Source organism: Molossus molossus, unplaced genomic scaffold, assembly GCF_014108415.1.
Source record: "Molossus molossus isolate mMolMol1 unplaced genomic scaffold, mMolMol1.p scaffold_m16_p_18, whole genome shotgun sequence".
Taxonomy (NCBI): domain Eukaryota; kingdom Metazoa; phylum Chordata; class Mammalia; order Chiroptera; family Molossidae; genus Molossus; species Molossus molossus.
The window spans coordinates 58,248,676-58,261,305 of record NW_023425353.1 but is presented as its reverse complement, the minus strand read 5'-3'; the positions used below and the strand labels follow the sequence as shown (position 1 = coordinate 58,261,305).

Below are 12,630 nucleotides of genomic sequence, written 5' to 3'. Positions count from 1 at the left end.
CCAGCTCCGGAACCCATCTGGGCTTGCAAAGGCTCCTCCTACCGAATCCAGGCCCCCGGGGCACAACTGGGCTCTTGGTGTGGGCTCCAAGCAGCCCTGCTGCCAGCACCCTCTGGGGGGCCGTGGGGGGAGTCAGGGGAAGTCCAGGACCGACCTGGACACGCCTCCTACTCTCACCGCAGGATGGGGTGGGATTCAGCCCGTGGCCAGCTTCTCTCTTCTCCTGCCTTTTACAGTCCCAGTCACCATCCTCCTCTGGGGAAGCTGGAATCTGGCCAACTTGTCTCAGAAAGATAGATGTCTCCACGAACACGCACCCCTATGGAAACCTGGTTGTCATCGGAAATGCTCAAAGCTGCACCTAGGCTGCAGGACCACATTCTCCTTGTCCACTGGGGACATCCCCCTGGGACCCTGCTCCTCACTATCCCCTCCTTTCTCAAATTCTCACTCTTTCACGACTCTGCAGACAGCAGCCAGGGAGCAGCTCGGGAGCAGGGACCGTCCGATCTCCACGTCCCAGCCATGTATAAAGCCGATGCTCCGTCAAGGTCTCCAAAACGAAAACGGGTTTGGGGGAATCCATTAACTACTGTAAGCACTGTCAAGACTTTGTTGCTGTGGTTTGCTCAGGCCACCGTGTCCCTGGCGCTGACCCCAACTGTGGACTAACAGGCTCTGGAACCAACCCTTCCCCTGAGGCATCAACAGAGCAGCCGAAAATAGCCCAGTGGACATTAACCTTCTCGGATGACCTCCACCTCTGGCCTCCTCTGCGCTGCATTTCTGCTCCGTGAGGCTGAGCCCTGCCCCCGGGAGGAATCTGCTCCCTGCTAAAGGAGTCAGACATCTGTCAGGCCCTCAGGGGCTGGCCTGCACATTTCAGCTTGTCAAGGGCCAGCATACCTCAGGAAATCCAGCAGTTTCCCAATGCAAGTGCTTTATTTACTTATTTCCCTTTTCCAGCTTCATCCCGAGGAATGCATGGGTGTTTGGACAGAGTGTGCAATTTGTGCGTGCGCGTGTGATGTTTCTGAACTAACTTTTATGTTTTATATACAACTGAGAAATGACACGCGGGTGCCTCACTTTACAGAAAATCATGCACACGATCAGGTTTGGAAAAGCAAAGCCCTCTGCAGACGTATCTGGAGTGCGAAGTCAGCGGGGAACTACTCTGCGAAAGAGTGTCTCTCAGAAGTCTTTGTAATATCCTTCAAGGGTACCAGTTTGTGAGTTTGAATTTTGAAATGCTGTTTTTGTCCCTGGTGTTTGGTTTTATGGTGGGAGACACTCACTGCCGATTAGAACAAGCCTGCGGATTGGAGCCGAGGTGTGTGTGTGTGAGGACCAGACCACTCCCATCAGCTGCAGGGTCTCGGACAAGCCACTTACCCTCACTGTCCCTCGAGGTTTTATCTGCCACACAAGATAATGACAGTGCTTAGAGATGCTATCGGAGGAAGAAATAAATAGTGCCCACAGATGGCCTCTGTGCATTATAACGTGATTTTAAAGTTATTTATTTATCATTCTTTATGAAAGATCTATTCTATGACATTCTCACATGTCCTGTGGAAGCTAAGAGTCGCTTCTCTGTGAGAATTTTCAATCCATGGTGAGAAAGAAAGAAAAAATTTGAATGAATGAATGATTGAACGAACGAACATGGATATTCTAGGCAACCGCAAGGAGAGAAAAGCATATCTAGAAAGGAAAAATGCACTTAAAAAGTAAACCTGAAAACCACATACATACATAAGGAAAATTCCACGTGCTCACAGAATCTCTGCCGTTTCTGATAGGTGCCAAAAGGTTAACATGGAAATGACCTCTTTCGGAAACTCTTTAGAATGACTGTGAAAAAACACTTAGGTTTTTTAGCCTCTGCACAGAGATAACAATGCGATTGGCTTATACAGCTGTTAGTTAAGGCTTTTCCCTGACAGAGCAGAAGCTTTAGCACAATCTTTAGCACAGTGTACTTCTAAGATGGGCATTTTGCTGCTAAGTTATGGTTGCTGTTGCTGAGGACTGTGGAAATACTGCTAATGGTTCCCCCTTGTGGGGACAAAGGTGCCTGGCCTCCGTCACAGGCATGTACATCTAGGCGAGGAAGGAGCCGACCTGTGTGGGGTGAGGTGAGCATCTTTATTCCCACAGTTATGGGGCCACGAGACCTACCTGGCCTGGACACAGGGGCTTCATGGCCCTCAGCTGTCACCCACACGATTCCAAGCATCTCACGCCTTCTGATGTGTGTGTGACTTTGGGAAAGTGACTCAGCTAATTTGGGCCCCTAAAGTTGAGGGTTTACATGACTTGACAGCTTTATAAAGGACTGTGTGTTGGAGATGTTGAGGAGTCTCTGCAGAGGGCAGTTCAATGCCCTGTATAGAGGCGGGACATTCCAGGAGAAGGAGCAGGAAGAGGGAACAGCAACGCCCTCGACCTCGTGGCAGGATGGGCGGGCGGGGGGGGGGGGGCTCATGTGTCCCCCACCCCCCTTTCCTGGCAGAGCCGGGTTGCTGGGTGCGTTTTTCCCAGCCAGGACTACATCTCCCAGGATCCCCTGCATCGAGGTGGGGCCATGTGACTAGTTCCTGCTCAGGGAAAGGGAGAGAAAGTGGTGTGTGTATTCCCTGCTGAGGTGGTGGGGCAGCAGGTGCACTGACTTCTCCCTTCTCTCTTCCTCCATCTGCTGGCGGGATGTGAATGACCCAGGGGAAGACTCAGAGGCCCGAGGGGACGGCAGAGCCACAAAGGGGAGGAGCTTCTGAAGGTACAGCCAGGGCACTGCACTGCACTGTTGTCTGATGAGAAATAAAACTACTGCATTTAACCATCTAAATGTTTGGTTCAGTTGGCATAGCAGCAAGTTACCCTAACAAATATGCCAGGTTTCAGAGGGACACTTACAACCAGAGGCTGGGACCCAACCCCTTTGCACACTGACACGCCCTGCTCAGCTGGATCAGCGCTCCTGGCCTTGTACCATCCTCCCGTCCCACGGCCCGGGGCCGGTCCTACCCTGTCTCCATCTACAGGCAGCTGAGCCGGGTTGTGCAGCTGTGTGAGTTGCACACTTGCCCAGGAGCCCCCACTGTGCACGGGGCTCCCAGGAACATTGCCCAAGAGAAAACCACACCATGTGCTGGGTGCTAGAGACATGGGGACCCTGTGGCTCGCTGCCCCCGGGGGGCACACACCACTCAGACTGACGGGGAAAGAGCTGAGCTGCCACGCAAGCAGCCGGAAGCCTCCAAACAGCACTTTGGAAACCCACAGACCCACTGGACGCTGCTTAAAACACTTACTTGTCTGGTCCAGAGGGGCCGTGCCCTTCCAGCTGGGCCACGCCGACGCCTCCCTGGGCTGCGGGCCCGGGCCCTCCAGGGGCGAGGTCGGCAGGGCACCTTCTCTGGTGGGTGGGAACACAGGCTGGGAAAGGAAAGAGAGGACGGTGAACTGGGCAGTCACCGGAGGACGGCCTTCAGCTCCGCGGCCGACACTGCCCAGCGTGGGGAAGTCGTGACAGGTGGGCTTTCCTTGTGCTCAGGCTTAAAAGGTGCAAATAAGCACCTAAGTCCACACAGGGGCAGATAGTTTCTGTTAATTCCACTGCGAGCTGGCCAGGCCTCCTAGAAGGCAGCAGAGACTCTGTGGAGCCAGACCGAGCCAGCTGTCCTGGGCTCCTCATCCACCCTCCCCAGCTGTCCCGGGCTCCTCATCCACCCTCCCCCGCTGTCCCGGGCTCCTCATCCACCATCCCCAGCTGTCCCGGGCTCCTCATCCACCCTCCCCTGCTGTCCCAGGCTCCTCATCCACCCTCCCCAGCTGTCCCGGGCTCCTCATCCCCCCTTCCCCGCTGTCCCGGGCTCCTCATCCACCATCCCCCACTGTCCCGGGCTCCTCATCCACCATCCCCAGCTGTCCCGGGCTCCTCATCCACCATCCCCCGCTGTCCCGGGCTCCTCATCCACCATCCCCAGCTGTCCCGGGCTCCTCATCCACCCTCCCCTGCTGTCCCAGGCTCCTCATCCACCATCCCCTGCTGTCCCGGGCTCCTCATCCACCCTCTTCAGCTGTCCCGGGCTCCTCATCCACCCTCCCCAGCTGTCCCGGGCTCCTCATCCACCCTCCCCAGCTGTCCCGGGCTCCTCATCCACCCTCCCCAGCTGTCCCGGGCTCCTCATCCACCCTCCCCAGCTGTCCCGGGCTCCTCATTCACCATCCCCCGCTGTCCCGGGCTCCTCATCCACCCTCCCCAGCTGTCCCGGGCTCCTCATCCACCATCCCCCGCTGTCCCGGGCTCCTCATCCACCCTCCCCAGCTGTCCCGGGCTCCCCATCCACCATCCCCCGCTGTCCCGGGCTCCCCATCCACCATCCCCCACTGTCCCGGGCTCCCCATTCACCATCCCCAGCTGTCCCGGGCTCCTCATCCCCCATCCCCAGCTGTCCCGGGCTCCTCATCCACCCTCCCCAGCTGTCCCGGGCTCCTCATCCACCCTCCCCAGCTGTCCCGGGCTCCTCATCCACCCTCCCCAGCTGTCCCGGGCTCCTCATCCACCCTCCCCAGCTGTCCCGGGCTCCTCATCCACCATCCCCCGCTGTCCCGGGCTCCTCATCCACCCTCCCCAGCTGTCCCGGGCTCCTCATCCACCCTCCCCAGCTGTCCCGGGCTCCTCATCCACCCTCCCCCACTGTCCCGGGCTCCTCATCCACCATCCCCTGCTGTCCCGGGCTCCCCATCCACCCTCCCCAGCTGTCCCGGGCTCCCCATCCACCATCCCCCACTGTCCCGGGCTCCTCATCCACCATCCCCCGCTGTCCCGGGCTCCTCATCCACCCTCCCCAGCTGTCCCGGGCTCCTCATCCACCATCCCCCGCTGTCCCGGGCTCCTCATCCACCATCCCCTGCTGTCCCGGGCTCCCCATCCACCATCCCCCACTGTCCCGGGCTCCCCATCCACCATCCCCCACTGTCCCGGGCTCCCCATTCACCATCCCCAGCTGTCCCGGGCTCCTCATCCCCCATCCCCCGCTGTCCCGGGCTCCTCATCCACCCTCCCCTCGCCAGTGTGACAAAGGTGAAGCATCTGGACTCCAAACCCGAGTTTCAGCGGCGTAAACAGTCAGCACACCGTAGGTGCTACAACAGACAAGTGAGCCACATATGGTCAGTCCACAAGCCCAGAGCTACTGCAACATAGTCCGATTTAGCACGTGAATGAAAGGAAAGGAAACTAAACTGTAACCCAAGGAGAAGGGGGAGAAACCGATTTCCAATGACTGACAGGAAACATGGTTCAATTGTATCATATATATGTTACAAATATTATCTACAGAGAATCTGAAGCACAAATGTTGTATATGAGAAATTTCATCCCAGACCAGTGTTTTCCTTTGTCATTTAATGAAGGGATTGTTTTGTACTGGTGATTAGTTTTCCCTTTTTGTGTTGATAAACCAAGGAGGGAAAGGGCGAAGCGGCTGGAAGCGGCTGGGGCCGCCACCTGAAACCAAGGACTGAGCTTTGTCCACCTCCGGCCCCTAAGCAGTCAGTCTCCACCTGCTGGCAGGTCTCAGTGCAACAGCCCTCCGCCTGCCTCCCAGGGACAAAGGGGCTCCTCTTGGTAACTTGCTTCCTCTCCCACCTCCCACCACGGTGCTAGGAGACAGAAGGAGAGCGCCTTTGGGGAGCTGTGGGGAGGGCCTGGGGTGCTGCAAGCTGGACTCAGGAGTCAGCTGGGCCTGGGCTCCACCACCACCTCTGCTATAACACCTTGGCCAAGTGAATGAATCACTTTTTTAAAATAATATTTTCATTTTCAACTACAGTTGACATACAATTATATTGGTTTCAGGTGCACAGCATCATGATTAGACATTTGCATAACTTACAAAGTGATCACCCCGACGACTCTAGTACCCAACTGACACCATACCAAGTGACTTCATTTCTTGAGATGTGGAAACGGAACCTTGCCCCACACACAGTAGATGCATAATAAGTGGGAGAATAAAAAAAGTAGCAAACTCCAGCACCAGGACATCTGGGCGGTGACACTGAGCTTCAAGACTGGAGTTTGGGGACAGGACGATGTACTCAGCAGCCTTGCCCCGGAGGACAGACAACCCAGACGCGGAGAGCTGAGGATCGAGGTCCAGCACCCCTATCACCACGCGGGGCCCCGGGGCTCTCAAATGTAGGGCACCTGGCACACTTGGCTGGAGGTGGTGCAGGCCAGTCCTGGTTCCGAAACAGTCCTGGGAAACCTGTTCCATTTCCACCCACCAGACCCGGGGGCGGGTCGAGGAGGAAGATGGGCTTGCAGAACAAATATGGAACCTCTAAGCTGTGTACAGGGTCACAACCCGCCTCCTGTCCCTTGGAAGACAGGAGAGACCAAAGGGGCCTCTGGACCAAGATTTTCACAGGGGTGGGTATTCTGGGAGCCATCTAGGGTTCTGCTAAATCCTTGACAGGTAATAAGTGGCTATCAGAGAGGACAGAGTTCAAGGCTGATGGTCAACCGGCAAGTGAAGTTATAAAAATGAAGGAAAAAAGCCTTCTATGACAAACCTCATGTCTTCAGGGGAGCATACCCATGACACCCCCTCCCACGTGGACCGGGGCAGGGAGACTCCCCTTCCACGTGACCACATTTCCTGTACTCTGTTTCGGTCACGCACCAACTTGTTGACTCTTCCACGGACTGTGAACTCCCCGAGGCAGGGAGTCTTTTTGGGGTGTGGTTCTCAGCCTCATGTTCGTGACTGAATTTGTGGGACTGGGGTCTGACTTGGAGGAGCTGACAGCCTGTTGCCAGGTGCAGTATGGCTGTGGCCTCGTTGGAGCTACTTTCTATTCCCTGGTCCTTCCTCTTCATCTCTCCAAGCTCCTCACTGTAAACCACAGGGCACGTGTTTTAAAAAGGGGGGAGATAATATTTAATGTTTCATCTTGTAGTGGCTCAAATGGTATTTGATGCTTGTACATGAGTCTGGAGGAGGTGGCTGGGGTCTATTTTTATGGGACAAACATGCTCCCTAAGGTACAAAAGTCAAGGCCAAAAAATAAAAAGTCCCTCTCTGCTCTCAACAGAGAAGATGGGATTTGTGTTCTTCTTGAGAGAGTTGGGGATGCCAGGCTTTTAAAATCTATTTCAGGCAAGCCACTGTTTCACACTAGAAAAGACCTATACCCTGATAATCACAAAAGGCCCCCCAAACTGTCTGCATCAGGTCTCAGGACACTGCTGGCCCACAGTCTCCAGCCAGGGTAGAAAAAGCCCCTTGCAGAGACCTAGACCTGGCTTTGCCACACATTTATTGCAATAAACACATGGAGCAGTAGGTGGCGCCACAATAATGCTTTCATACACCAGTTAGTTCAACCACTGTAGTTCCTGGGAAGTGATGGGGTTACTTGAATAATTTGTACCCACCCTGTCTTTCCCACACACAGACTCTGCTCTTCTTCTCTTCCTTCAACCCGCCCCGAGGTTCCTGGAAGAGGCAGGGCCAGCCTGAGTTACAGTGCCTGCAGGTCTACGCAGGGCGGGCTGGGGCGCTGGTAGAGCCCATGGGCCCAGGACCATCAGGAAGGATCGCCAGCAGGGCCTTGCCATGGTGGGCTTGAGAACCTGAGCTCTCAGACGGCCTCCTCCTCTTGCTATGGGGGGCCTTGGAGGGAACTTCAACTAAGCCTCAGTTTCCTCATGTAAAGGGATCCGTGTCAGGCCTGGCACAGAGAAAGCACTCAATAGACATTCGCCACGAAAGGAGCACGTGTTAGGGTCTGTGGCCGAGCCACGCACTGAGCCATCCTTCTCTCTCTCAGTCTGCTGGTGTGCACGAGTACACTGAGGCAGGGTCGAGTAACTCTCCCAAGGCACGTGGGTGGCCGTCGGGGCAGAGGCCGGGTTGAGCCCGGGCCTGTCTGGCTCCAAGCCCATGCTCTCCCACGTGCTCCCAGAGCTGTGCCCGAGCCTGTGCTCAGAGCCTGGGAACACAGCCCCCCGGCTATCAGGTCCCAGTCCAGCCGAGCCTGCCACTGAGCCCGCTGGCCCCGGAGCTCTGGGGGACACCCAGCGTGCTCATCAGTCAGCTCTGGGAGACAGCTGACCCTTGAACAACGAGGGAGTTAGGGACGCTGACCCCTGTGCAGTTGAAAATCCACATACAACTTTTGTTTGTTTTTTTTATCCTCACCCAAGGAAATTTTTTGATATTTTGTTCAGATAGAGTGGGAGGGAGAGAGAGAGAGAAACATCGACGTGAAAGGGACACATCGAGTGGTTGCCACCCACACGACCCAACCAGGGCCAGGGACAAACTGCAACCGAGGTACATGCCCTTAGCGGGAACCGAACCTGGGTCTCTCGGGACCGCAGGCCGGCGCTCTAACCGCTGAGCCAAACCAGCCAGGGCTACATACAACTTTTGACTCCCCCAAAACTTACCTACTAATAGCCTAGAATTGTTGAAGGCTTACTGATAAAATAAACAGTCGATTAACACACATTTTGTGTTATACATTGCTATATACTGTTTTCTTATAATAAAGTAAGCTAGAGAAAATGAAATGTTATTAAGAACATCAGAGGAAGAGAAAATACATGTGCAGTATTTACGGCAAACACATCCACACGCAAGTGGACCCACGCAGGTCGGGCGGTGTTCACCGGCCTGTGCCAGCGGCTGCCTCCTGGGTGGGCAGCGCAGCGTGTCGGCCCGTCTGTCGGGATGTGAGTGTGGCTGGAACTGCCGTCACGGCCCACAGGGCAGGCTCCCCGAGGCACCGACCACGGCTTCAGAGCAGCCTTCGCTGTCAAGGAGCTCACAACATAAAACGGACCGGATGTTTTTAGCACCGAGGGTTCGGGAACACGGGGCCGATCACAGCGGTCAGATAACCACTGAGACCTAGCTTGGCTTTGTATTTGCAGGGCCAGTCACAGCCATTAAACCCAGTCCCACGATTATAACAACAATGAAATCTGCTCTAGGTCTGTACTAGGAGTCCATGTGCAGGAGGAAACAGCAGAGACACGGTGAAAAGGCGGAGGGACAGAAAGGGACAGAGTGGAGACGCAGAGGGAGACAGCCCCGGTGGCGTCACTGGCACACCCTAAGTGCCTGGCCCCTGCCGCCATCGCCATGATGTGCGGAGACGCCTTTTTGTGCATGGGCGCCCAAAGGGACGGGCACTGAATGAATTATAACCCCGGGCCGGTGCCTCTGAGAACACTGCATCATAAGGCTTTGAAAGGCGGGTGGTGCGGACCCCTCCCGGCAGAGAACCACACAATGACGGAGGAAATTAAAAAGGGAACAATCACACTGAACCTCCTTTCAAGAAAACAGATGAGAAATCCTGACTGAATGGGGTGGACTAAATGTGGGTTTTGCAGTGAAGCCAAGGAGTGGCACAGTTACTCCCGAGCCACAGGTGCCCAGGTGTTGGAGGACGGAGGAAAGAGGCGTACCCACTGCTGGGAGGCCACTGGAGGGCCCTGCTGGTGTGGAGGTCAGGGAGTCCCCTCAAGGTGTCACAAACAGGCCCTTCTTAGGCCTGCAGCCTGCTGGCATCACCGGGAGCTGCTGGTGAGCGGCGGGTGCTCAGGCCTCACTCCAGACGCCGTGTCAGATCCCCCGCAGGAGGCCGTGTTCACCGGCCCGTGCCGGAACAGCTCCTGGGAAGGAGGGTCAGCCACCTTCCGTGAAGTCCCCAAGGACCAGGACTCGGCCTGCTGCTCCACATCCAGGCTCTGGACAGTGTCGGACACAGCTCTGTCTTGTGCCTTCTGTTTATCTAAAGCCCTGGACCCGGGCTGTGCAATCAACCTTTCTGGGATGATGGACATGTTCCATGTCTGCACTGTCCAAGGTAGTGGCCGCTGGCCACTGATACTACTGAGCACCTGAAATGTGGCCAGTGCAACCAAAGAACTGGATTTTTAATTTAATTTTAATTAATCTGAATAGTCACTTGCATCTTTGGCCACTGTACTGGACAGTGCAGCCCCAGAATCTCTGAGCCGAAAGGGAGCTTAGAGATCACGGAGCCCAGTGATCACACTTTACAGAGGAGGAAGCTAGATCAAGGGCTTTGGAGCAGGAAAAGGGTATCCAATGCCCGGCCCCACAATCAGCACGTGGGTACCTCAGGTAAGTGATGTAAAGCATCAGCCTCAGTTTCCTCATCTATAAAATGGGTTTAACGATACTTGTGTCCCCATCTTGGATGGAAAACAGAGTGCCTGCTCCTTAACCAGCAGGTGTTTCTGTCACCTCCCCCGTGGGCTTCGTTAGCAGCGAGAGCTGCGGGCACCATGCTGCACAGACCCTGGGGGGAGGTGCCACTCACACCGTATCCCAGGTGCACAGGGCTCCTGAGGTTGCGCAACCAGGGTCAGGCCTTCTCAGGCCCCATTCCCGGATGTGGTCCAGCACAGGCACACTGCATGGAGCATCTGAGGAGGCTGACCCTTGCTGACTGGATGCGTCACCCCCAAGGGCCCCAGGCCGGCCTGTTATGGTGCTGGCTCGAGGGGAAGAGCTAGGGGTCCTGGCCAAGGGAAGTCAGGCCGGTGACCACTGACAACCAGGCTGCTCAGAGGGGCAGACTTGCCCGGGACTCAGCCGGATGCCGGGTTTCTCTTTGCTCCCAGATTCAGGCTGCCCAGCGTGGGGCAGTTCCCACGAGCACAGTGGGGTGCAGAAGGGCAAGGCACTCACTCTCCCGACCATTACTGTGGATGAGAACATGCGGTTTCCGCGCTGCCCGTCACAGCGCAGGGCCCTCTTGCAGGGAGAGGACCGGAGCGTCTCCTCCGTGAAACATCCAGTTAGGGATGAGGGTGTAGTGCTAGGAACCAATCAGTGACTTGTCCCTTTGGTACGGTGCCCACTGCCCCTGAGAGGCCTCGTGATCTGGGGGAAGTGCTATGCCAGAAGGAGCGCTCCCCCAGGGGCGTGCCAATGTCCCTTATGGGCTCCCCCCAAAACTACAAACTCCAGGTCCTCTCTCCTGACACCCCTGCAGCTCCCCAAAAGTGGACTCATCCTGGGGAAGTGGACATAGTTTGCAAAGAGATTAAAAAGACACTTCAGAATCAGAGAGGGACTTCCATTGGGCCTTATTCTATACCCAAAAATCTGGAAATAAATCATATTCCGCTATTTGCCCAGGAAAAAAGTAAGAAATGAGTCAGCTCTGTCTACCTTGGTGTTGAAGCCACAGTGGAGACTGTGCTGTGTGGGAGGCAGACTTCCTGCTGAGAAGAGAACCCGAGAGGTACTGGTCTGAGAACCCAAGGGGGTCACTGTGCATGCTGACTTCCGCTGTGAGGTGCCTGCCTCAGAGCCCGCAGCCCAGGGCCGTGCCCGTGTCCCAGGGCCATGCCCCCTCCCAGGGCCGTGCCCCCTCCCAGGCCAGGGTCTTTCTGGGAGGGAAGGGCCAAGTGCGAGGACCCTGGAAGAGTTGCTGCTGTTTACCTTGAGCAGCTTTAGGCCGGTGCGTCATCACAGCTGTGCCCACGGTTGTGACTAATGGTGCTACAACCCTGTCCCCCACCTCTAATGACACGCAGTGCCTTCAGTCTCTGTGAGGTGGCAGGAATACCATGTCCGGGCTTAGCCGGAGGCACGACAAGGTGACCCGGTGAACATCCGGTGGGAAAGCAGGTATTTCCCAGCCAGTTTCCCCACGAAACAGGAGACAGCAGAGGGTGGAGACCTGGTTCTAGTCCCGGCCCCTCCGTTTAGAGCCAGTGGCTCAGACGCGCTAGGCCTCAGTTTACTCCTCTGTAAAATGGGGATAATGCAGGATGCTCCCGCGGATCGAATGACATGTGTGAACACCTGTGCGTGCCAAGTTTACTAAAGGAAGGTCACGTGCTAGCCCTACAGCTCTTTGGCAATCCTGTGATTGCTATGAGGACTCGAGTTCCCCAGATGGCTCTGAACCTCTTTGTTCGTGGGGTTTGCAAAGGACTTCAGATCTGCAGCTGGCTCATGAACAGGAAACATCTGGACCGCGGTCTCCTCAGTGCAGGGGGCAGGACGGGGTCAGGGAAGGGGCGCCGGCCTCCCGCAGGAAGCAGGGCAGCCCAGGTGCAGTGGGTGGCCGGGCATCCAGTGGGTGAGTGTGGACAGTGGAAGAGAAGATGATGCCATCTGGCTGTGTCGGGGAGGGAAGGGGAGGTAGCACCTGTGAGGACCCAAAGTGGGGGCCAGTCTGGTGGGGGGCGGGGGGCCTGTGACTCAGAGCAGGTCAGTGATACACAGACAGCCACTGCTCTCCGGGCCTGGAGCCGGCTGACCGAAACATGGTCCCTCTCCAAACTCCCAGGGTGCCTTGATGATGCAGTGACTCTGATTGTGAATGTGGAAATAGGTAACATTACCAAGGACAACAGCTGTCACCGAGGGGCTGACACCTACGTGCGAGGTGGCCGGTGTCCACTTCTCATTTCGTCCCCGCCCTCTAGACCGCGCTTCCGCCCTTGAGCACGCTCAGTTCCCTCCTGCTCAGAGCCTCCGTGCGCGGGGCACCCATCGCGGGAATGCCCTTCCTCCCGCTGCCCCCATGTCTCCCATTGCCAAGCCTTCGTCTCAG

General features: G+C 56.3%; 1 protein-coding gene across 1 annotated transcript in view; it reads right to left on the bottom strand.

Annotated features, from left to right (window-relative positions):
• LOC118632964 (myosin VIIA and Rab interacting protein) overlaps positions 1–12,630 on the bottom strand; it is a 181,431-nt gene that overhangs the window by 43,225 nt on the left and 125,576 nt on the right. Inside the window, exon 8 of the mRNA XM_036266303.1 lies at positions 3,318–3,441. Within this exon, the coding sequence (XP_036122196.1) occupies positions 3,318–3,441 (124 nt within the window). The remainder of the gene's footprint in view (positions 1–3,317; positions 3,442–12,630) is intronic.